This window comes from Equus caballus, chromosome 29 (genome assembly GCF_041296265.1).
Source record: "Equus caballus isolate H_3958 breed thoroughbred chromosome 29, TB-T2T, whole genome shotgun sequence".
Taxonomy (NCBI): domain Eukaryota; kingdom Metazoa; phylum Chordata; class Mammalia; order Perissodactyla; family Equidae; genus Equus; species Equus caballus.
Genome location: NC_091712.1, coordinates 24,392,833 through 24,418,020, shown reverse-complemented (window position 1 = coordinate 24,418,020; position 25,188 = coordinate 24,392,833). Strand labels below are relative to the sequence as shown.

Below are 25,188 nucleotides of genomic sequence, written 5' to 3'. Positions count from 1 at the left end.
TCTCTGGTGATTCTAAATATTTAAGGAAGAAATATTTCCAATCTTACACAAATGCTCCTAGGGAACAAAATAGGGACAACATTCTCAACTCATTTCATGAAGATAGCGTAACCCTGATACAAAACCCAACAAGGACAGGACAAAAAAGAAAAGTGCAAATCATCTCACTGATGCATGGAGATTGAAAATATCCTAAGCAAAATATTAATACATTAAATTCAACAACAAATTTTTAAAAATATATATCTATATCATAACTAAATTTGGCTTATACAAAGAAAGGTTGATTTAACATTAAAAATCAATTAATTTCACCACATTAATAGATTAAGGGAAAAATCATATGGCCTTTCAGTAGATGCATAAAACCTACATTTTATACAATTGAAATGCATTCATGATTTCTTTAAAAAGTGTCCTAGCAAGAGAAATAGCCTGATAGTATCTACAGCAAGCATTACGTGTAATGTTGAAACATTGTATTGGGTCCCTGTAAGATTAGATATAAATAAGGATGCTTGCTATCGTCACTCCTATTGAACATTGTACTGGATGCATCACCCATGCAGGAAGCAAAAATGAATGAATGAATGAAGAAATGGTGTAAGGAAGAAAAATGAAGTAACAAAAATACAATTATTCTCAATAAAACTGTTTACATAGAAAGTCTCAAAGACTCTATAGATAAATTATTAAAATAAATACAAGCATTTAGTAAGATTGCTGGTTACAAAATCAATATATACTAAGCAACTGCATTTCTATACCCCAGTAATAAATAGTCATAAAATGTAATTTTGAAAAGGTATCATTTACCAGATCATCAAGAAAGGTATCCAGGAATAAGTGTAATAAAACTATGAAAAGTCTTCTTGGAGCTGGCCCTGCTGGTCTAGTGGTAAAGATTTGGCACTCTAACAGCTATGGCCCAGGTTCATTTCCGGGTCATGGAATCACATCACCCCTCTGTCAGTTGTCACACTGTGGTGGTGGCTCACACAGAGAACAAAACTAACAACTGGGATATACAACCATGCGCTGAAGCTTTCTTTTGAAAAAAAAATATACCTTTATGGATTTACTTGCAAAATGTTATTAAAAGCCATTAAAAAAGACATAAGGAAATGGAGAACTATATTCTGTACAGTATTGGAAGACTCCGTATGGGTGTGGTATCATAGGAAGACATTTGATCCTTGTCCCTGGTTCCTGACACAGAGCTCCTAAAACCCTTGCAATTTCCTGAGTGATAAAGGTGATAGGAGCATCTTTTGGGGAGTTGCTCAGTTTTTCTGGGTCTCTCCCGTGTACACATGCTACAAAGCTTTGTTTAATTTTCTCCTGTTATTCTGTCTCCTGTCAATTTAATTAGTTGTGCAGCCAGAAGGACCCAGAGTGGGTAGAGGAAATGTCTTCCTCCCCCTACAGTTTGGTGACTTGGACTGGATAAAATTTCACTGGCTGGACACTGCTCACTCCTGGACTGCTGCAGCTGAGAGATCCTGGACCCCTGACAAGAGCTGGCAAGAGGTAAGAGTTATTATCATGTCAGTCTCCCGGATCTCTGCCTGCAGGGTCCAGTGGAAGCAAGAGTGGTGAGTCATAACTGACTTCCCCCACCCCAAACATCCTCCTTTGTAACTGAAGATGGTATTTAAGATGAGAACCTCCACCATTTTGGAGAGTTGCTCAGGTTTTCTGGGTCTCTCCCATGTATACATGTTATAAAGCTTGGTTTAATTTTCTCCTGTTATTCTGTCTCATTGTGAATTTAATTTGTTGTCTGGCCAGAAGGACCTAGAGTTGGTAGAGGAAATGTCTTCCTCCCCCAACAAAGGCAATTCACATGGAGATGCAAAAGCAAGTGTTTGGTAAACAAAGGTTTGCTATGCCTTGCAAAGACAATGGGACATGGGGAGAACTTTGATCAAAAGGGCCTTGCCAGGTTCCTCTCTAGTTCATATCATAGTATGACACCATATTTAACATATAATACTATAGTTATCTATGGTGATAGCTCCTTCCTGAAACAGGGCTTCTAAGATTCTTTTAGGCACTTAGGGAGAAGGTCAAGTTTTCTTCCTGAGTCTTTTGTTCTTAAAAATAGTAAAGCCATGCAAATTCTGCTCCCTTACATCCATAAGGATAGATAATATAACTAATGGAATAAAAAATACCCCAAATCTGACCTACACATATACATGGAAACCTAACATATGACAGGTTATTTTCAATACACTATCTTGTGACCTTTGGGTATCCTTATGACAAAAAAAATGAACCCCTCCTTCACACCAATACTAAAAATCAATTTCAGGGGATTAAAGACCTGAATGTGAAAGATAATAATATAAAATTTTTAGAAGACTTTAAGATATAGCAGCATTTTTAAAACAAAACACAGAATGTGGAAATCATGAGGAAAAGACTAAAGTTTGACTACATTAATATTTAAAAAAAAAAACCTTTGGTTCATCAAAAAACACTATAAAAAATGGAAAGAATATTTCAAGAGAAGATGTATGCAACACATAACAACAAATAAAAGATGAGTGTCGATAATAAGTGACGAGAGACTTTCACATATTGAGGTATACGGGGTCACTTCTGGTTCAAAACTGATTTGGCCTGAACTGAAGAGGACTGACTTCTGGCCTATCACACAAACGTTGCACATCTGCTTTAACCATTAAAGACTGGACTCCCTTAAGATAAGAATGCGTATTTCCCCTATTGATAACGCCCCATTGGTCCCTTTCCCGACATCAGGGTCATGTCGACCTGCTAATTTGCTAATGAATACCTCTTTGAAACTTTGATGAATATATATCCGGGGTGTGTTTAATGTATGTTCTTTGTTCTAAAAATATATAAGAATGTACTGAAAACCACTCTTTCTTCCTTTGTGGAAACTGCCTTCCCAGATTATAATCCTCTCTCTGCCTCAAGTAAAACTCACCTTATCTCTCATCTGTGGAATGGTTACTGGTTATTTTCCATCAACACATGTTTTTAAGAACACTCATATTAATCAATAAGAAAACAAATAACAACAACAACAAAAAACTTGAATAGGCACTTCACAGGAAAACTGAATGATCAGTACATGTATGAAAAAGTGGTTAATCTTATTAATAATCAAGGAAACTCAAATCAAAGACACAATGAAATACAATTTCATGTCTATGAGATCAACAAAAATTAAAAAGTCTGATAATATTAAGCCACAATGAAGAGGCAGAGTAACATATTTTTATATACTGCCGAAGGCAATGTCTTTTATTCAATCAGTTAGAAGACTGACATTTTCTTGTAAATATGGAAATACACATACCCTCTTCCTAACAATTCCACTCTTAGAAATATACCTTAAAATCACTCTGGCACATGTGCACACAAGACAGTACAAGAACACTCAGAACAAAACCGTAACAGGGAAAAAGTATTACAATGACAGATAAAAATATTGTGGAATAATTATGCTGTGGAATCTTATACAGCAGTGAAAATGAATGAATGATAAGTGTATATATCAAGAAGTATGAATCTCTGGAACATAATTTCAGAACAAAAGACAAGAAGAACACACACATACAACATTACTTTATATATATATATACATAAAGTTCAAAATGTATATTTAATATTATTTTATTTGGGAATAAAAATTTAAGTGCAAAAAATAAAAAAAAAGGGGGGATTATCAAGCGCACAATTCCTGATCATGGCTACCTCTGGGCGTGGAGAGCAGCAGAGACGGGATTGGGGAGGGGTGTAGCGAGGATTTCAAAGACACTGTTAATGTTCTTTTCCTTAAATAGAGCAGTTGTCACTGGGTATTTGGTGTGCCATGATTCTTTACACCCTATACATTTTATAAATATTCTTTCCGTATTCAAAAATTAATAAAGGCAATTTAGAAGTGATAAAATTATTATACACTCAGGTACTTTATAGAAGCTAGATATTTATCTGTAAGAAGTTAATAGTCTACATATTAAATAAGACTCAAACAACATGTGCAAAGCAGACTTAAAACATAAACATGATTTTTAAATGCAGACTATTTTCTGCTCTTCTCTTCTCTCCCTCACTTCCTCCCCCTTTTCCAGATTCAGTGGTGAGGGTGCCCCTGCCTCCCTGAGAAGACGAAGCCAGCCTCGCGCTCACTGCCAAATCTAGAGTCGCCTACAGCTGCGCGTGCACTCTGCTCGCCCTTCTTGCATGAGTGTGCTAGGGCTGCATAACACAGTTCCACAGGCTGGGTGCTCAAACCGCAGAAATGTATTTTCTCGCAGCTCTGGAGGTTAGAAGTTTGAGGTCAAGGTGTCGGCAGGGTCGGTTTCTTCTGAGGTCTCTCCCTTGGCTTGTAGATGGTCATCTTCTCCCTGTGTCTTCATATGGTCTTCCTTCTGACCATGTCTGTGTCCTGATCCGCTCTTCTCATAAGGACACCATCAGACTGGATTAGAGTCCGCTGACAGGATCTCCTAGAGTCCACCCTTATGACCTCATAGAGTCTACACATAGGACCTCTTTAAAGCTCTATCTCCAAAAATGGTCACATTATGAGGTACTGGGGGTTAGGACTTCAATATATGAATTTGGGGGGGGGGGGACAGAATTCTGCCCATAACTCTTCTGTTCAATGATGGAGAATCTCTGTTGTCCTTAAGAACAGCTCCCCGTCTTGTGCTGTGGATCGTTTTGCTTGGCCTTCTCAAGATCTCCCTCCTGCCCTTTTGGAGCTTAAACTTAATAAACAAAACCCTGGATTCTCACATCTCTTCCTCCTCCAGACTTCTCCAGTCAGTAGTGGGAACTATCCACCCAGCTGTTCAAGCCAAAAAGCTGAGAGCTATCCATGGTTCCTCCCATTAACTCCCCTCCCACATCTAATCCATTGGCAAATCTCATTGGCTTTACCTCTAAAACATATCCCAAACCCCTCCACTTCTCTCTGTCTCCGTCTCCATTGCTACCATCCTCTTCCAAGCCACCATCATCTCCTAGTGATTACTAAAAGAACCTTCCACTGTTCTTCCTGTTTCTATCTTTGCCTTCCTATAATCCATTCTCCTTGCAGCAGCTGTAGTAATCTTTGGAAAATGCAAGTCAGACATAAAGAGATACTAGACACTCACGAGAAGAGTTAAAATCTAAAATACTCATAGAACCAAGTAAGGACGTGGAGCAGCTGGAACTCTCCTACACCTCTGCAGGGAGTATAAACGGGTATGACTTTGGAAAACAGTGTGGTAGTATCTACTAAAACTGAAAATGTGCCTACTCTGTGATCTAGCAATTCTACTCCAGCGTATACCCAACAGAAATGCATACGCACATGTGTCAAAGACCACGTACAGGAATGTTCATAGTAGAAGCACCATACTTGTACCAGGCAAAAACTGGGAACAACTCAAAGGTCCGTCTACAATAGAATGGATACAATAGAATACTATACAGTGATGAAAAAGAACAAACTACTGCTACTTGCAACAATATGGATAAATCTTACCAATGTAAAGCTGAATGAAAGAAGCCAGACACAAAGAAGCAGGTATTCCATGATTTTACTTACATTAAAATTTAAAAATAGGCAAAACAAATCTATGGTGACATAAGTCAGATTGTGGTTACTGTTAGAGAGAAGGAGGTCATCACAGGGTGCCAGAACATTCTAATTCTTGATCTAGGTGATGATTCTCTGGGTATGTGCATTTTTTAAACAAAAATTTTGATTTGTAGACTTATAATCTATGCACTTTTATGTGTGTATAGTATATTTCAATTAAAAGTTTACTTTTAAAAAGCCCTGCCTGTAAACCATTCTTGCCAAAAGGCATAAAAATTGAACTTGAATTGAATCAAGATTTTAGAGCTAAATTCTAATTTATAGGAAATATGGAAAACAGAGGAACAAGTCAGACATCTTCTTGAGGAAGCAAACAAACAAATTCAGAATGTGGGACTTTGAAGGACAACTGCCTTATTCATGGTAAAAGTCAATTTCAAGGAAAAGAAGGAAAAAGAGAAAGGGAGGGAAAAAAAGAAATGCACTGCAACTAAAACAGTATTTCTTTTTATAACAAAGTAACACATGATGGTTATAAAAAAGTGAAGCATGATTGTTATAAAAATTGAAACAATACAGAAACTTCAAATTAAAAAGTGTTTTCTTTCTCCCCCATTCTCCAGAGTATCCTTTTGGACTTAAATATACACACACATATATTTACATATTTTGCATATATTTTCATATATACATATATGTAAATATGTGCATATATTACTTTTGCCTTACATTTTTCACAAAATGAAATTTTACAATATTGCATTGTTCTGTTGAATTTTTTTCAATTAAAATATATCTTGGATATACACATAAATATACCTCAGTTTAAATGGGTGAGTGTTTTTCTATCATTTGCATCATTAAACAGTATTATTTCATTACTTTCTAGTAAAACCTGGATTATGATGCTGCTAGTTATCGTATATGTATTTTTATCCATTTTAGCTAGTGGAATAGATTACTAGAAGTAGAATTGCTTGGTCAAAATAAATGCACGTGTAAATTTTTACTAGAATTTGCTAAATTTTCTTCTAAATGATGGTACCAATTTGGGCTTTTACAGTATATGTGTTTGCCCATTTACCCACACCTTGCCAACACTAGACAAGATCAATCTTTTTAATTTCTGCCAATCTGATAGTTAAAAGCACTATTTTTTGTTTCACCTGCATTTGTTTATTAATTAGATTGAGCATCTTTTTATAAGTTTGTTGGCCATTTGGATATTATTATTTTAATTTCCTTTTCATATATTTTGCTCATTTTTCTATTGGGTGGTTCAGCATTATCTTAATAATTGGTAAGAGCTCTCAATATATTAGGGATATTAGTACCTTATCTGCATATTTTATTGCAAATATTTTCCCAGTTCTCCATTTATCTTCAAACTATTTTTAGTTCCTTTTCTTGTACAGAACTTTCTCATTTTATGGCTACTCTAATTTTCCTTTATGGCCTCCGGGCAGTGACTCCTGCTTAGAAAGCCCTTGCCCATTTACCTCATGTGCTCCTCCTCGCAACATAAGCTTATCTAGCACCCACTACGTCTCTACCTGCAAAGCCAAGATTGCTGCTCTCTAAAAGCGTGAACTCTACTGGGGTGAAACAGAACCATGTAAATAAATAAACTTGAACAGGGCAATTTTAGCAGTAGTAGCTGCTCTGAAGACCATAAAAAGGGCTGATGGGTTAGGGAGAGACTGGAGTGGAAGGTGGCTCCTTGAGCAGTGGGGGTCCCAGGAGACCTGCGGAGGTACCATTTGAGCTGCAATATGAAGATAGGGGCCAGAGGGTTCCAGGCGTTAACTCTGCGACAGGAATGCGCTCGGCAGATTTGAGGGTTCAAAAGCTACAGCAGAAAGAACTCAGGGATCCCAGGGATCAGGGCCAGGTCTCTGAAGGTCTGGTAGGCACAGACCAAGTGAGGGAGCCTGGAGTCCATCTTTAGCTCATATAAGACCACTGGTGACTTTAAGAAAGAGGGCTAAAGAAATAACTTACATTTTTCAAACATGTCTACTTTTTTTATGATGAAACATACACCAAAGTAGGGAAAACTATAATAGTCTGCCTCCCACTTATCTGCCCGTTTTGTGCTTATGTATTTTTACAGGAATCCTAGACATCATGTCGTTGATCCCTAAACATTTCACAGTTCATCTCTAATAATTAGGAACTCTTTTTATTTTTAACATATCACAATGCCAGTACCATGCTAACAAAATTAACAGAGTTTCTTAATATTGTTTAATAACTAGTCCATAATAAAATTTCTCCAAGTGTCTCAAAACTTTTTTTTAACAGTTGGTTTGTTCAAATTAGGATTCTAACTGGCCCCACAAGTTGCATTCGGTGCCATGTTCTAATTCTTCTAATCTAGGGCAGAATTTCTTCCATTTTCTCCCTCCCCTCCATTACCCAACCCACTGCCTTAAAGGACAGATAAAGCTCATCTCCCCATTCTTCCTCCTGTCTTCCTCCAGTAAGCATTTATGAAAACCCAAGCACTGTGCTAGGCACTGAGAAGACTCCTCGTGGTTTCTGTCTTCCTAGAACGCATGTCTGTGTCTCCATTTCTCTCATGTGTTGTTCCCACTGTCCAGGAGTAACCAGCCTAAAGGATAAGAAAGCACCTCTCTTATTCCTGCTCAGAGAATTCAAGCATTTCCCATTCTCTACAGAAGAACTTCAGAGCCATAGATGGGAACGGGACTCCCAGCTTCACCACTGACCAGCTCTGTGACCTTGAGTGAGTGCTAAATGTCGCCGAGCCTCAGTTTCCTGAACTATCAAATGGGGACACTAGTGCCAACTTTGAAGGCTTACTTCATGAGGTTGAACAAGGCAAAAGATACTGGACTTCATCTCTGGGAACCACATTTTGGATAAGCCATACGGCACGACACTTCTGTGGCAGCATAACTTCTAGTTAGCAAGAACCATAAGTCGGACTGTGAAGCTGTGAGATGGCTCCTGTTGTTAACAACACCGCTCCCTGAGCCACATCAGGAACTGAAGAGTCGATCTGGGGCCCAGTTCTTGCTACTTGTTCATTGTGAGGACTGAATAAAATAATGTATCTAAACCCTTTGTATGGTGCCCAACACAAAGAAAGCACCCAATAAAGCAGAGCTATTTTACTATTATTAATAAAGATATAAAAATAAAACAAATAATAAGATCAAACATATCTGTGCAAACTTTCCTAATTCTCCTAAGTTATTTAGTTTCACAGAATATTGCTGGGTAATCTGTGACTAGTGCAATCCAGGAACTGAATTTTTAATTTAATTTAATTTCATTGGCCACATATGGCTCGTGGCTACCCTATGGGGCAATGCAACAGCTGGCAGCACTGACCGTGTGCGGTTCTCTGACTGGGTCCTACTTGCCTTTTCACATGCTGTTGGAAGTGGGAAGTTAACTTGCTTGACTAACAGCCCTCCTGCAGGTACCAGACCCTCTCTTCCATTTGGGTAAACCCTCTCCTTGATATTATTCCCTGGGATGAGCCATGTGACTACGGCTTGGCTTGGGTGGGCATGAAGGGACAATAACTCGGCCAGAGTCCATCTCGAGACTCTTGTAGGGATTATTTAGAAAGAGATATTCTCTCTGAGTTTGCTCTCACGTGGAGAGAATCTGCCTGGGAAATAAACCATCAGAGAAGGAGGCAAAGCAGGGAATGGACAGTTTCTTGATAATATTATTTGAGGACCTAGATCCAACTTTTCCTGAAGTCATTACTATCTAACTTTTCAATTGCATGAGTCAATAAGTTCTCCTTTTAGCTAATCTAGTGTGACTTAGATTTCTATCACTTACCACTAAAAATATCCTAATATACACTCTGCTGTCTATCTAGAATCTCTTCCATTTCTTGTCCACCAGCTGAGTACTTACTTTACAACTCAGCACAGATATCACCTCCTCTGTGAGGCCTTCCCAAAGTACCCCAGCAGAAATAACTGCTCCCTCTGTGGTGCTCCTATAACTCCTGGTACATATGTTTATCTCTGCACTGTACAAATTATATTGTTAGGATTTGTTTATAATCTCCTTGCCCCCAGTTCATCCCTCCCTCATCTTTGTAATGTCAGCGTCCAGTATATCGTAACGCACAATATTCGCTCGACATGTGTTGGTTAAATTGAAGATGAATTTGTTTTACTAAAAGTTATCATAGCCTAATATTTTATGTAGTTTGTCGCTGCCTTTTATTTGTTAAAATAAGTATGCTTATTGGGTGGAGCCATATGAAACTGCTGATATTTCACCCTTTGAGCTCCATAAATGGCAATTTCACATGGTGAAACATAATAAATATTGATAATGATTACAGACATCTTAAGGGCATTTTCTTATATCTGAAATCTACAGTCAGTGGACAGAAAGCTACAAGCCTAAATACTAACACAGGATAACAAAGGAGCAGAAAAAGACACCAACACCAAGGAGTGCCATGAATATGTAAAGTGCTTATTTATTTAACAAACACTTAGATGGCACTTAGCACATGCCAGGCACTATTGTGAGTGCCTCACAAGGGTCAATTCATTTCCTCCTCAGAACAAATCTGCGAGGTGGGTACTACTGTCATTCTCATTTGACAGGTGAGGAAACTGAGGCAGAGAGGCTCAGTATTTTGCCTCAGGTCACCTAGCAATTAAGTGGCAGAGCCAGGATTTGAACCCAAGTAGTCTGACTCTGGAATCCTTGTTCTAAAACACACCCTATACCAACTCCTAGCCATGATGCTATTCTGTGCTGGCAGAACTACTGGGGAAGTAATCTAGCCAACAAATGTAATTAAGAAATTGCTTATTGATGTGAGTGTAAGGATACTGTTCCAGGTGTGTATTTATTGCTGCATAATACATTTCCCCAAACTTAGTAGCATAAAACAATAACTGTTTATCATGCTCACAAACTCAGTAGGTCAGGGAATTAGGGCAGGTGTAGTGGGACGGCTTGTCTCTGCTCCACAATGCCTGGGGCCTCAGATGAAAGACTAACTGGCTGGGGGCTGGATGACTTCAAAGCTGGGCTCACTTGAGCCTGTGGACCCAGTACCCACATGCAGCTCCTCCAAATGGCTTGAGCTTCTCACAACACGGCAGCTGGATCCAGAGAGGGAGCATCCAGAGAGCAAACATTCCAAGAACAGAAGGATGAAGTTGCAAGGCTTCTTTGGACCTCGCCTCAGAAGTCCTGTAGCATCACTTCCTCCACATTCTATACATACAAGCAAGGCACTGAGGCCAGTGCAGATTCAGGGAAGGGGACTCAGCTGCGGCTCTTGATGGGGGAGGAGCAAGGTAACACTGCAGAACAGCAGGTGAGTGGGAGATAGTGTTGCCGCCATCTTGGGAAACAGTTTGGGACAGAGTCACCAAGATTGTTGACAGAGCAACCAATCCTGGGATAGTTTCAGCTGCAAGTAAGTGAACAGCTAACTAACAGTAACTTAAACACTCAGGGGGTTATTATCTCATGAAATAAAAGGGCCAGACACAGGGCGAGTCCAGAGTTACTTCAGTTGCTCAATGAGTCATCAAGGATCCTAGTGCTTTCCATCTTTCCACTCTGCCATCCTTAGCACATCCAGAATGTCTCAGTCCTTGGTTTTAGGTTGGCTGTGGCAATCCCAAGCATCAGAAGGAAACATAACAATGTCAAGCAAAGAAAAAGAAGGGGATTTCTTCCCATGAGTCTCTCTTAATTAGAAAGAATAACCTCCTCCCCAAACCTCACAGCCAGCTTACCTTCAGGTCCCATTGGTCAGGGACTTGACCTTGCCCACACTTATGCCACAGCTGAAAAGGAAGCTGGGAAAGAAAGATCTAGCATATTGGCTTCTATAATAAGAAGTGCTTCTGCTAATAAAAAAAGGAAGGGGAGAAAGACTGTTGAGTCACCAGTATCTGCCACAGGTACAGGCAACCATCCATTCATGTAGCAATTATTAGCTGATTGCTAATGACGTACCAGGCACAGTGCTAACAGGCAGGGCACAGCAGTGAATAAGACAGACAACATCCCTGCCCTCATACGGCTTACAGTCTGGCACAGGACAGAGACACGTAACAAGCAATTACGTAATTAAACACAAATGTGTTCAGTGTTATGAAAAGAAGTATGCAATCACTGCCCAATTTGCTGTAAATAGAAGATATTTCTTTACGGAAGCATACTGAAATGAAAGACAAGATTATAGTTATAAATACTAAAAGAAGCAAGCACAAGATCTTTACTAAGCCTAAAAAATAATCAAAAACCAAGAACACTCCCATTATTGATGAGAGTGAAGCACCATGTCTGGCAGATAGAAGTGTCGCTGGCCTTAAAAAAATTACGTCATCGAGGGTCAGAGATCGCTCAGCAGCATTTACTAGAGACCTGGTGAGCTCTCTCTTGAGACCACTTGAGCTTCTTTTATCCAACTACATGCTCACCAAACAAACTTGGGATTACTTTGTCACTTGCTCAGGTGCTTTAAATCCCAGATTGGAATTTCCCAGTCCCTGGAGAGTCGTAACTGTCACCATAACGTGTTATTTTGGTGAATTTGAAGTGAGTGTGAGCAGTCTTAGGCCTGATCCCTCTTTGGTAACGTGAAAATTTGAGGGAACAGATCTTCAAAGCTAAAAACACAGACGGGGAGCCCCAGGTGAGCCCCATGCTGTGCACTCCCAGGATAGAGAGCCAGCCTCGCCCATGACAGCACTGAAAACTCACCTTGTACATTCCTTTGACGACAGCTATGGCATCAGCCAACTGCTGATTATAGCATTTTCTTATGCTATCCTCATTCTGAAATGAAAAGGAAATGCAATGAGCACCACAATGTACTTCTGAATACAATTCTCATACCTCGTAGGGAGGGACTCAGTATAAAACGATCATTCAAATCATCGCCATCTCTCCGAAACTTCAATTTATAACCATTTCTCCTGCACTACAGCTATTATGACACATTCTGTTTTCACTTATACTTAACCAAAAGCAACAGAGAGCTCATATGGATAAAATAAATCCAGATAATTTGAACATTTTATTTCATTTTACAAATCAAACTCTTTTTAGTGTCTTCCTCGAATTGCTTTTAAAAGTAGTAAAACCTATTTGTAATTCACATCCTCCTCTGGTCCTTGTACTTTTTGACATACTCATAAAAAGAAGTCTAGAGCTGCTAAGCCATAAACTAGAATCCTTTTCTGATTAATCAAATCTTTTGATCCTATCTGTTTAGGATGCCAATGAAGGATAGTACATTATAAAAATACCCTTGATTCTGATATCAACTCTGATTCCAGCATGGAATGTGAACAACAAATGGGCTTTAGAGTCAGACAGAATTGGATTTTCATATCGTTGTGCCACTTACTATCTGTCTGACCTTACCAAGCGACTTAACCTTGACAGCTCAGTTTCCTTATCTGTAGATCAGGAATAGCAGGATTTCCATTTTAGGACTGTTGAGGGAGTGAAAGAGGAAATGTATTTAGAAGGCTTAGCATGAAACTTAGAATGGTGTGGTCAACAACAGATGGGTTTTTTGTTGTATAGCAGAGAAATAACAGGAATGCCTGTTCTTAATGACAGGTAAATATGCTAACCTGATCAAAGATTTTAGGAAATTCCTCAAAGTAGCACTTTCCATGTCTTTAGCTCCTATAGAGCCATTAAAGCACAAATGAGGTCATATAAAATTGTAGTTAGGAACCAGATCTCAAGCATCAAACTTTGTGGCTGGGAATCTAAACTCTGCCGGGTGTTTTTTGGGTTTTTTTTTTAGTGAGAACGATTGGCCGTGAGCTAACACCTATTGCCAACCTTCCTCTTTTTGCTTGAGAAAGATTGTCACTGAGCTGACATCTGTGCCAATCTTTCTCCATTTTGTGTGTGGGATGCTGTGATAGTGTGGCTTGATGAGCGGTGTGTAGGTCCGCACTGAGATCTGAATCTGTGGACTCTGGGCTGCCAAAGTGGAGCGTGCAAACTTAACCATTATACCACCAGGCTGGCCCCTAAATGCTGCCAGTTTTTTAACTGGTAACCTTGAGCAAGCTAATGAATCTTTCTGTGCCTCGGTTTCCTCATCTCTAAAAGAGTGATAACAATTTTCCCTACTTCATGAGGTTAATGTGAAGATTAAAGGAGTTGGTATTCAGCGTACTTACAGAAGTCCTTAATACATAGTAAAGCTATATCTACTAGCTATTATATGAAACACAACATATGCAAATTAAATTGCTCTCACAAGTTGCTAATTTCACAATTGCGTGCATACGCATCTCAGCACAAGATCAATTATACACACAAAAGAAAGGAAATGAGAGAACTTCTACCTGTTGATAATGGTTTTCCATTGCGAGGATCCTGTCATGTAGAACAGTGAAGAGATTGAAAGACTCCTCTTTAAGACGGTCCTCAAATTTCAATTGAACCAATTGTTTGAGGAATCCAAAATCCACCTGAAGAGATTTAGTTTCCTAAAAATGGAAAAACGTACTTTATTGTAGCAAGTAAGGGCCCTCTGTATAAAACATCTAGCATCTTGCCTGGTTCTGGGCATATGACCTGGTCAGGGACCTGTCCTGCCTTTTAAGGCTACCTCTCAAGTACTGTGTACATTGGGCAACTCCAGATAATCTGCTAAACTAATATATGCTAATGGAATAAGGGAGAGGAGGACGCTAGCAGTTTCCTCCCACAGGGAAGCGAATACCTGTGTTAACAACCACCCTTTGTTACACCTCAAAAGATACGGTTTTGCAGGAGAGGAAGAAATATTCCTCTACCCTCTAGGTTCTTCTGGCTGGTCTAAACATTAAATTAACATGAGAGAATAACAGAAGGAAATCAAACAAGTTTAATAACACGTATACATGGGAGAAACCCAGGAAAACTGAGTAACTCACCAAAATGGCCAAAGCCACCACCTGAAATATCACTTACAGCTAAAGACGAAGGAGGATGTTGGGGGCGGTGGTTTGGGACTTCAACGGGGAGGAAGGCAATTCACATGGAGGTGGAAAAGCAAATGTTTGGTAAACAAATGTTTGCCATGCCTTGCAGAGACAATGGGACATGGGGAGAACATTGATTAATGGGCCTTGCTAGGTTCCTCCCTGTCCACCACAACTGGATCATATTATATTATAGTTATCTATGGTGATAGCTCCTTTCTGGAACAGAGCTTCTATCTTAAATTCTTTTAGGCAGTTAGAAAGGTCAAAGTTTCTTCCTGAGTCTTTTGTTCTTAAAAATAATCAAGCCAAAGGGACACATTTTGGGGTGGCACATTCAGTTCCCCTACAGTTTTCAAGATGTGGATTTCACATCAGAAAAGATGGTCAAGAATCAACATCTGTTGTGAATCTACTAGCCAAGCACTAAAATACATAACAGTATGTTGACTAAGAACCATTTATGATCATCAGAAACATTGTATTTTTGTCTCCCACCATCCATTTAAAATATATTCACTAGGTAATCTTGCCCTGCCCTGAATAGAAACTACAGGCAATTCTGTGACTTTTCTGCTCATTCTTGGGGACAGAAAGTCCTACCATCACTCAAAACAGAGCCTCAAAATAGCATTTAGAATATGAGTATATGAGTTAAACACTTCCAACTTCATTCATAGGGGAGACTTCTCCCTGTACTCCAAGCTAAGGGCTGCAGTCGGCAGCTGCCTGTCTTTAAGGAAAAGAGTGTAATTTGCTCTTGAGCTTTCTCCGTCTCTCTCACTTCCTCCCCTACACCCCAGCTGCTGTGTCTCCCCCATTGCCAAGGCACAAGGGATAAAGAGGTATGGCTGTTCTTACCTGGTGGGATGGCTTCACCCTGGTCTGGCAGGGCATGAGAACTAACTCTTCTTCCTTTGGGCACCAACATAGCTTCTCTAGAGATTCCCATTGCTGGCACCCTCTCCCATGGATGCACATTGACCTAAGCAGCTGCTCCTCTGCTCTGGGTGGTCATTGCTACTCCTTCCTCAGTTCCTGTGAATCTAGAGTTCTCTTTCTTTTCCTTGCTAAGGGTCCTCTTTCTTTCGAGATCACTCTACTGGATAGGACCCAGAATGACCCCACATTGGCTCTCTCTTTTTCTCATAGGCCACATATGGTCCATGGGAAAACAATCACATATTCCTCACCCCAAAAACTCTGAAAATGGGGACTGACCTCAACTTAGCCACTCCATCTTCTTGTCGCAGCCATGTTAGCTTCCTTAGGCATGGATCAAGCACCAGTCCCCTGAGTCTTCCAATAGCAAACATATTTCAAGTTCCATATGAGCCTGCCTTACTAGCCTTGAGTTCAGGAAGATTGCCTCTGTTTTCCCTTCCCCCGTAAAGAGCACAGCAATAGTGCTTTCTAGAGAAACTACTCCAGCAATTTTTCCTCTATACATCCTGATCACCTTTTTTATTATCTTTGATCTGATTCAAGAGCTTAGAGTCATTGATCAGATGTGCATATTCCCTTTTCAAATTCTGCAAATGGGATCTAACTCACACTCATGCTGGAATTTGATCCCTGGTGTTCTAGCATATTGAGAAGAAGCTCATTTTAGTATCCTGATACTCCGTGGAATGTTTTATTTTGCAGATGAGGCTATCAAGACTTTGAGAGATTAAGTGGCTAGTCTGCTACATTATGTGGCTGGTAAGTGGAAGTGCCCAGATTTGAACAGAGTTATGCCCGACTCATACTCTTTTTTCTTTATATTATATTGTCAACTCATGAAGGGTACTATGTTGGGAAATCATAAAAATATATATTCTAGAGCAAGTGAAGTCTTAAGGAATTCCTTAAATTCCAAGAAGAGGCAGAGATGACTTTGCTTTAGAAGAATCAGCCTTACATGGACTGCTTGCTCTGAAAAACGGAGGCACAGGAACCCTGGTATGATCTAACAAACTCTTACTGGATCACCGACTCCCACAGATACTATAAACTCTAGATAAAATATGGACAAAACACAACAACAACCTGAAGACTCTGGAGAATTAACAAAAGTAGGAGGATTCTGGAGGGGATTCAAAAGTTGGAAGAAGGAACTAATGCAGAATGAGATTCCTGTTTTAGTCTGGGACAAATGTGTTCAGTGACTTCACAAGGCGGCTAAACCTCAAATAGAAATCAGTGGGCTTTACGGCCTGAATAATGAAAGGACAGAGCAGCCAAAGCTGTTGGACGATGTTTGTGTGAGGGTCCTAGAAAGAAAAGAACCAAAGAGTAGGAGCCTAAAATCTGTATATAAACTGAACAGACTTCTGGCTGATCCCTGAAACACACACACGTGGAGCAGACTGCAAGCAGCCAACTGGAGATAAAAGAACTACACTGAGATTTGGGGTGACAACCAAGAGACACAGTTTTCAGACTGAATCCCAACAAGATTGTCATGTGCTAAAACAAAAACAACAGCAGTCTTCAGGGGAATATATATATCAGAATCTAGAAGATAGCACTCACAATATCCAGGAGATAATCCAAATTACTGATAGACATAAAAAAAAAATTCAGAAAAATGTGATTTGGTCTCAAGAAAAAAATGATTGAGACCAATACCACTATTACCCAAAGGTTGGAATTAGCAGGCAAAGATTTTAAAACAACTATTATAACTATGCATGACGAAGTAAAGAAAAATATGCTTATAATAAATGAACAAAATTGGCAACATCAGCAGTGACAAAAAATTTTCACATATTGAGGTATATGGGGTAGCTATTTTGGTTTGAACCTGATTTGGGCTGAACTAAAGAAGCCTGACTTATGGCCTATCCAACATACAGTGTATGTCTGCTTTAACTATTAAAGTAAAGAGTGCATGTAACACTATCTCAAAGTAAAAGGATGCACTGTTTGAAGATAAGGATGCATACTTCCTTTCCTACTGTGCTAGTATCAGCTCTCCTGAAGACAAGTTTCCTTTCCTGGACAGCAGGGTCGTGTTGACCTGCTAATCTGCAACACAGCATCTCTTTGAAACATTGATGAATATGTCTCCTGGGCATGTTTGATGTATGCTCTCTGTTCTAAAAAGCGTAAAACTGTACTGAAAACCACAGTTCTCCAGAATGCTTTCTTCCTTTTTTTGAGGAAGATTAGCCCTGAGCTACCATCCGCTGCCAATCCTCCTCATTTTGCTGAGGAAGACTGGCCCTGAGCTCACATCTGTGCCCATCTTCCTCTACTTTATATGTGGGATGCCTGCCACAGGATGGCTTGACAAGCTACACCTGGGATCCAAACAGGCAAACCACAGGCCGCTGAAGCAGAACGAGTGAACTTAACTGTTGCACCACCGGGCCGGCCCCTAGAATGCTTTCTTCCTTTGTGGAGACTGCCTTCCTGTATTATAGTTCTCAGCCTGGCTCAGGTAAAATCCACCTTATCTCTCTTGTCTATAGAATGGTTATTGGTTATTTGCATCGACAGCAGAGAAATAGAAACTATGATAAAGAAAACAAACAAATTCTAGAGTTGAAAAATAAAATATCTGAAATTAAAAATTTGCTGGAAGTGTTTAATAGAAGAATAAAGATGACAGAGGAAAAGAGTATGTGGACTTGAAGATAGATCAATAGCACAAAAAAGGGGAAATCATCTTTTAAATTTTAAAACTTTTAAAAGTGAACAAAGCTCAGGGACTTCTGAATTAATAATCAGAGATCTAACATGAAAGTAATTGGAGTGGCAGAAGGAGAGGACAGAAAGGATGGGGTAGAAAAAAACATTTGAAGATATAATGGCCAAAAATCTCCCCAATTTGGTGAAAGACGTAAAGATTCAAGATGCTGAACAAACCGCAGGCAGGGTAAATACACGTGAACCACACCCAGGTACATAGGCACCAAACTGTTGAAAACGAAAGATAAAAAGAAAATATTAAAAGCAGTCAGAAAAGAAAATAACAACCACATACAGGGGAATAACATTTGAAATGACTGAAGTTTCCTTATCAGAAACTAAGGAAGCCAGAATAACAGTTTAAAAGTGAAAAGAAAAAAAACTTGTCAACCCAGAATTCTATATTCAATGTAAACACACTTTATTTTTATTTATTTTTGAGGAAGATGAGCCCTGAGCTAACATCTGCTGCCAATCCTCTTCTTTTTGCTGAGGAAGACTGGCCCTGAGCTAACACCCTTGCCCATCTTCCTCTACTATGTGGGACGCCTACCACAGCATGGCTTGCCGAGCGGTGCCATGTCCGCACCTGGGATCCAAACTGGTGAACTCCAGGCCACCGAAGCAGAACGTGCATACTTAACTGCTGCACCACCGGGCCGGCCCCAGCCACACTTTAAATAAAGAAAATTATGCGAATTCATTGCCCTAATATCTTCAGTATAAGAATTGCTAAAGAAATTTCTTTGGGCTAAAAAGAAATATTACAGCCTGGAAACTTAGATCTTTAGGAAAGAATGAAAAGTATTGGAAATAGTAAATATCCAAGTAAATATAACAGACTAGTTTTTCCTCTTATTAGTTTACGATATATAGGATTGTGTAAAGCAAACATTCTAATTTGCATTTACAATGGAAGTAGAGGTAATACATATGATACCCAGGCATAAAGCGCAGGGGAGGGTGGTAAATGGACCTGCATGGTTGCAAAGTTAATACATTTTACGCGAAGTTGTACAGTATTAACGCTAAGTAGGCTATGATCTTTGCTGAAAGAAGGATCAAAGGACCTTTAGGAAGCATGGAAATTAAACTCAAAAATAAGTCCTGAGATACAGGACGCGATGGTTGGCAAAGAGACTGGTGAATGTGAGCAAATCTAAACAAACTCTAACTGGATAAAATAACATGAATAGGTAACTGCAAAAATATTAGGAAAAAAGTACAATTAAAATAATTGGCAGCGATAATGGTAAGACAGAGGGAGTGATTATAGATGACCGTCCTACATTTCTTGTGTTGTTTGACAGAAATTAGAAATTATGGTTAACTGTAGACACTATAAAATCAGGTATATATGGGGGCTGGCCCCGTGGCCGAGTGGTTAAGTTCGCGCGCTCCGCTGCAGGCGGCCCAGTGTTTCGTTGGTTCGAATCCTGGGCGCGGACATGGCACTGCTCATCAAACCACGCTGAGGCAGCGTCCCACATGCCACAACTAGAATGACCCACAACGAAGAATATACAACTATGTACTGGGGGGCTTTGGGGAGAAAAAAGAAAAAAATAAAATCTTAAAAAAAAAATCAGGTATATATGTTCAAATTTGAGGATAACCATTAAACAAAATGAAGACAAAATGATTAACTTAATTACTAGTAGAAGAGATAATAGGAACTAAAGAAAGTTTACCAATTCAATAGAAAGTAGGGAAGGAGAAAAAAAGAATATAGAGAAAAAAGAAGGTAAGGAAAAACTACAAAATAACATGGCAGGAAAATAAAAATATACCATTAACCACAATTAGTACTAACAGAATAAATTAGCTATTAAAAGAAAGAGATTACTGGATTGGACTTTTGAAAATCTGCTATACACAGTTTGTAAGAGACATGCCTGAGACACAATGACACAGAAATGAGGTCAGTGTAAGATTGAGAAAGATTTCCCAGGCAAATACTATCCCAAAGAATATTGATATAGCTATATTAGTATTGAATAAAATGAGCAATATGGCAAAAGGATATATATATATAGCTCATATTTATAGCATGTATACACACACTCAACAATGAACAAATACAGATTATTTTTAATTTCCCATATCCATGGCACAATGACAAAAAGTGACCTCACACAAAGCCGTCATACAAATTGCAACAAACACCAAATAATTTGTCTCACAGAGAATTTTCACTAACAACAAAGCATTGAAATTAAAGGTCAACAACATAACAATAACTGAAAAGCATGCTCGGAAACCTAACAAACTTCCTATTAAACAATGGGCCAACCAAATAAACAGAAAATTAGAGTATTTAAATATAAATGCTAGTAAAAATGCTACATATCAAAATTTGGGGGATGAAGATAAAGAAGTAACTAGCAAGAAATATATAGTCTTCAATGCTTATGAAAGAAAGGAAGGAGGCCTCAGAATGAGTGATCGTGGGCACTGGTAGCTGACAGCCCAACATCCATCACGCTGGTTCTTCCTTACTGAGAGAAACATGACTTGGTGGGGACAGAAATGTGCCGCGCTAAGATCCTCAATTCGCCAGAACTTCTTATAGTTAAAGTGGTCATGTGATACAGTTAAGGCCAATGAGAAATAAGCTGGGGTTTTCCATGGAAAGGTTTTGCTTTCCTAATACAGACACCACCACCCCTCTCTACTCCTCCCATATTCTCCCTTCCTCTGTGAAGTGCAGATGGAGGTTGGAAATGGAGCAGCCATCTTGCTACTATGAGGTCAGAAATAAGAAAGCAAAAGCGATTCACTAACAGTGGAGATCTGAAAAGGTAAAATGCATCTGGTACATGGATAACTCAGATGACAACTCCCGACCGTCTAACTCGACTTCTTATTTGATTGCGATGATATAGTTGCATTTTCTAAACATAGAGCTATATGCCATCTTAACTGATTCCTAGATCCAACTTAAAGAATTAGAAAAAGAAAAACAGGCCAAACCCCAAAATAGTAGAAGAAATTAAATAATCAAGATAAGAAATTAAATATAAAGATTATTAATTAAATAATAGATAAATAATAAAGATAATAATAAAATATGAACTAGAAAATAAAGATATGATAGAGAGGATTAATAAATCCAAAAGTTGGATCTCTGAAAAAAGTTGATGAAATAGATAACTGCCAAGATTCATTAAGAAAAAAGAGAGGAGGCATCTAGATAAAATTAAGAATTTAAAAAGAAGTATACCAGATAGAATAAAGATTTAAAAATAAGAGAATAATAACATTATCAATAAGTTAAAGATTCAGCAAAATAAATACCTTTATAGAAAAATATAACATCAAAACTGACCCAAGGAGATTTAAGAAAACCTAATACACCCATAACAAAACAACAACGGCAATAAAATAAGCACAGACAGTTTTACCTGCAAATTCTAACAGACACTGAAGAAATGGATAATTCCAATCTATGTCAACTATTCCACACTTCCTAACTCATTTTATGCAGGTACTATGACCTTGGTACCAACAACAATATAAGGAGAAAAGAAAATTATAGGACAATCTCACTTATGAACAAAGACCGAAATAATCTTTAGTAAAATAATAGCAAACAATGAAGAAATTCAAAAACAACTGTTATGGTCCTGTTGCGTTCATTCCAGGTTTACTATTCAAAAACTGAATTTCACCACATCATCAAATAAAGGAGAAAAACCATATGACTATCTGATCATCTCCATAGAGCCATGAAAAGCATTCAAATCCAGTCATTTACGATGTTTTTTTAAAAAATCCCTCTCTTAATTAGAAATAGGGGAAATATCCTTAATCTGATTTAAGCATATTGTATCAGAGTTTGGTTCCGCTGTATTAAAAAATCAAATGACAGAAATCAGTGGTGACAATGACCTAAGATCCTTCTATGTTATTACTCTGCTCAGAGTACTTGCTACTCTTACTACTTCCTCAAAAATTGTGACGCAAATGGTGGCATCCATGTTCTAGGCACAGAAGGAAGAAAAGAAAGGAAGGGAAGGAGGGAAGGAAGGAAGGAGAGGAGGAGACGGAAGCAAAGTGGGAGACAGTGCATGTAAGTAGTGTCTTAAGAAAGGTTCCCCCAAAACTGCCACACAACATTGCCATCTAAATTCTACTGACCAGAACTTAGCCATTTGGATACATCTAGTTGCAAAGGAATAAAGTTATAAAACTTTTCTGAAGGCATACAAGAAGACAATAAATTGGCAAATATGGGAGGAAAAGAGACACCTTCAAAGTTAATAGTGGGAGTGCAAATTGGTATAATCTCTATGCAGGGCAATTTGGCAACATCCTTCAAAATGACTAACGCATGCATCCTCTGACTCAGAAATTCCACTTTTAAGAATTTACACCACAGATTTACTGGCATATGAGTACATACAGAATTATTCATCACAGTCAAAGATTTGAAATGACCAAAATGTCCATCAATAGCAGAGGCTTTAAATAAATGATGCCACTTTGTGATATGACGTACTTGTGAAACAGGTGATAAGACTCCATTTGTACCAATATGGGACGATTTCGAAGTTATATTGTTAAGTGAAAAAACAGAAGCAAAGCACACAAAAGTATTTATGGTAATATGCTACCTTATGTGGCACTTTTATTGATTAGGAATTTTAATAACAACCCTTGATATCCAATGTATATGAAATGTTCTGTTTCTTTACGATAAAAAAGATCCAAAGGAAATGTGGTAGAATGTCAAGATTTAACAAAGCTGTATGGTTGGTAGCACAGTTATTCATTATATTATTCTCTACGTTCTTCTATACACCAAAAATATTTTATAATTTTTCAAAAGTATCATAAATAGAAAATGTTCACAAATGTCAAAGGAATTGTAAAGAAAGTAACAAAACACTTCACTAAACAAGTTAACATATATAGGCATGACATAACTATGACATAAATACAAGGGGTAGTTTATAGCAATAACTTTTAAAAACGCAACTGTCATCCAACTCAATTTGTAAAAGATGCTAATCTTTAAAATTTTAAATGATTTCAATTCTGTCAAGGAAGGAGTCGTAAAGGCAAATAATGTCTAAAATTATCTCAGAAGTCTCAAGATAAATCTAGATTTACCTGTACCAGCTTTTGTGTACAGGAACTCAACTCTTTTAAAGGAAAAATTTCGCTGGAATCCGTTTGAGTAGCATGGTCTGTGCTGAAAAAGCCAACCTTCAAATCATCTGAAATGTTACGTCTGAAAAAAAAAATGGAGACTAAATGTGCTTTACATAATAGATATTGCCTAAAGTATGCGTCAGTGTGCATATTTTTGTGTAAATCATATCATATTTTCAAGATTCAAAGGGATCGGTGAAGTGACAAAACTTCTGAACTATCTGCTCATGATTTGGGGTTTTCACCAGGACTTTCCTGCGTGATCAGATTTCTTGGACTACGGCACATGGCTGCACTGATAATCATCTATTTCCATTTTCTGAGATATGATCAATTTACGAGCCTCCTTTTAATATCTTATCTACTATTTTACCTGTGCTACTGCTTGAAGCCATTATAAACTATGCACTAGCAACTGCACAAAATACGTTAAGAGAGTGCTTCTCAAAGTAGGGGCTGAGGACCCCTGGGGTTCCAGAACACTCTTGCAGGAAATCCACAAGGTCAAAATTATTTTCATAATAATATTAAGATTTTATTTGCCTTTGCCACTGTTATTCTCTCACAAGTGTTCAGTGGAGTGTTCTAGAGGCCGCAGGTCATGTGACTGCATGACAGACTGAAGGCAGAAGCAGACACAGGAGTTCAGCTGACTTCCAGTAAGCCAGGCATTGAAAAGTTCTGCAAAAATGTAAAACAATGACACTAGTCTCACTAAAGTTTTTGTTTTGAAAAATACAGCTTGGTTCTCTTTAAAATATGTTATTTATATTAACACAGAATTGGTTTATCATTATTTTAAATGAATTTCTCCTTCTAAGTTTCTAGCATGGTAACTATGAACAGATAGAATATAAACCAAAGCTCTCTGAGGTGCCCAATAATTTTTTAGACTACAAAGAAGTCCCGAAACCAAACAGTTTGAGAGCTGCTTCTTTAAGATAATACACCACGGTACTGTATTCAATTTTCAAACTCAGTTCATGAAAAAATCTTGGTAGGCCAGGAGCAAGTATTTTTGTAAACTCCTCCTATGAACCCATAACGACAGGCATCGCCAACAGTAATAAGGCGACCAGTTTTCTGGATGCACTCTCTCTGTCGATTTGATCAACCTTACCACAACTATCTGCTTCTGAAATGTCAGCTAAAAAAAGAAAACCATGTAAACCCAAGTAGAATTAGCAGACTTCTCAGGTCTGGCTCCAAAGACGGAGCGTCTGTGTTTCTACCCTCCCTTGTCTGCTGACCAGCTGGAGCAGATGGGGGCACCCCATGGCAACCCCCACCTCTTTTGACTTGCTGGCAGACCCTAAGCTGTATCTCCCACAGCACTCCAGGGAGGGTGCTCATGTTCCCAATGCCAAGGGCAGCTCTTGTCTGGTCTCAGCTCAACACACTGCGATCCCATCCTTCTGGGCAGATGTCTCACGGGTGGGCGTGGAACCTGGTTCTGGCGAGTGTGGCACAAGGAAAGATCTGTTGGGGGCTTGTGGGAAAGCTTTTTATACTCCTTCACAAGGGCACCAGGGGAGAGGTTTCCTCCGTGACTCTGGACATGGCCACATGTGGAAGTGATGCCAAGTCATCTGGTGATGACAGGAGGGGCCAGTCAGAGGGCAAAGCCAGTACGTAGATGACGAGCTTTTAAAAAGATGGAAATCATTCTGACTAATGACTCTGTTTAGCCATTGACTCCACTAGCTCTGAAACCTGTCCTACCTCTGGTCTTCGTGGAATGTCATAGAATAAATGCACCAACTGGTGAGACTTTCACCAGTCAACCGCAGCTAAAAGCATAGATAG

General features: G+C 38.8%; 1 protein-coding gene and 1 long non-coding RNA gene across 11 annotated transcripts in view; both read right to left on the bottom strand.

Moving 5' to 3' along the window:
- C29H10orf67 (chromosome 29 C10orf67 homolog) overlaps positions 1-25,188 on the bottom strand; it is a 144,464-nt gene that overhangs the window by 103,901 nt on the left and 15,375 nt on the right. For 6 of the 10 annotated variants that reach the window (XM_023632273.2, XM_070255547.1, XM_070255544.1 and 3 more), the window contains exons 2-3: positions 13,927-14,070; positions 12,314-12,388 (exon numbers count right to left, since the gene is read on the bottom strand). In XM_023632273.2, coding sequence (XP_023488041.2) covers positions 12,314-12,388; positions 13,927-14,070 — 219 coding nt within the window. Of the gene's footprint in view, positions 1-12,313; positions 12,389-13,926; positions 14,071-23,340; positions 23,462-25,188 lie in introns of all 10 variants that reach the window. The other 4 variants (XM_070255545.1, XM_070255549.1, XM_070255546.1 and 1 more) reach the window with 1 other exon arrangement.
- On the bottom strand, positions 11,099-11,474 carry LOC138921466 (uncharacterized). Its single transcript, XR_011434065.1, has 2 exons — positions 11,341-11,474; positions 11,099-11,211 (listed from the first exon to the last, which is right to left on the bottom strand). It is a non-coding gene; the product is annotated as an uncharacterized lncRNA (long non-coding RNA).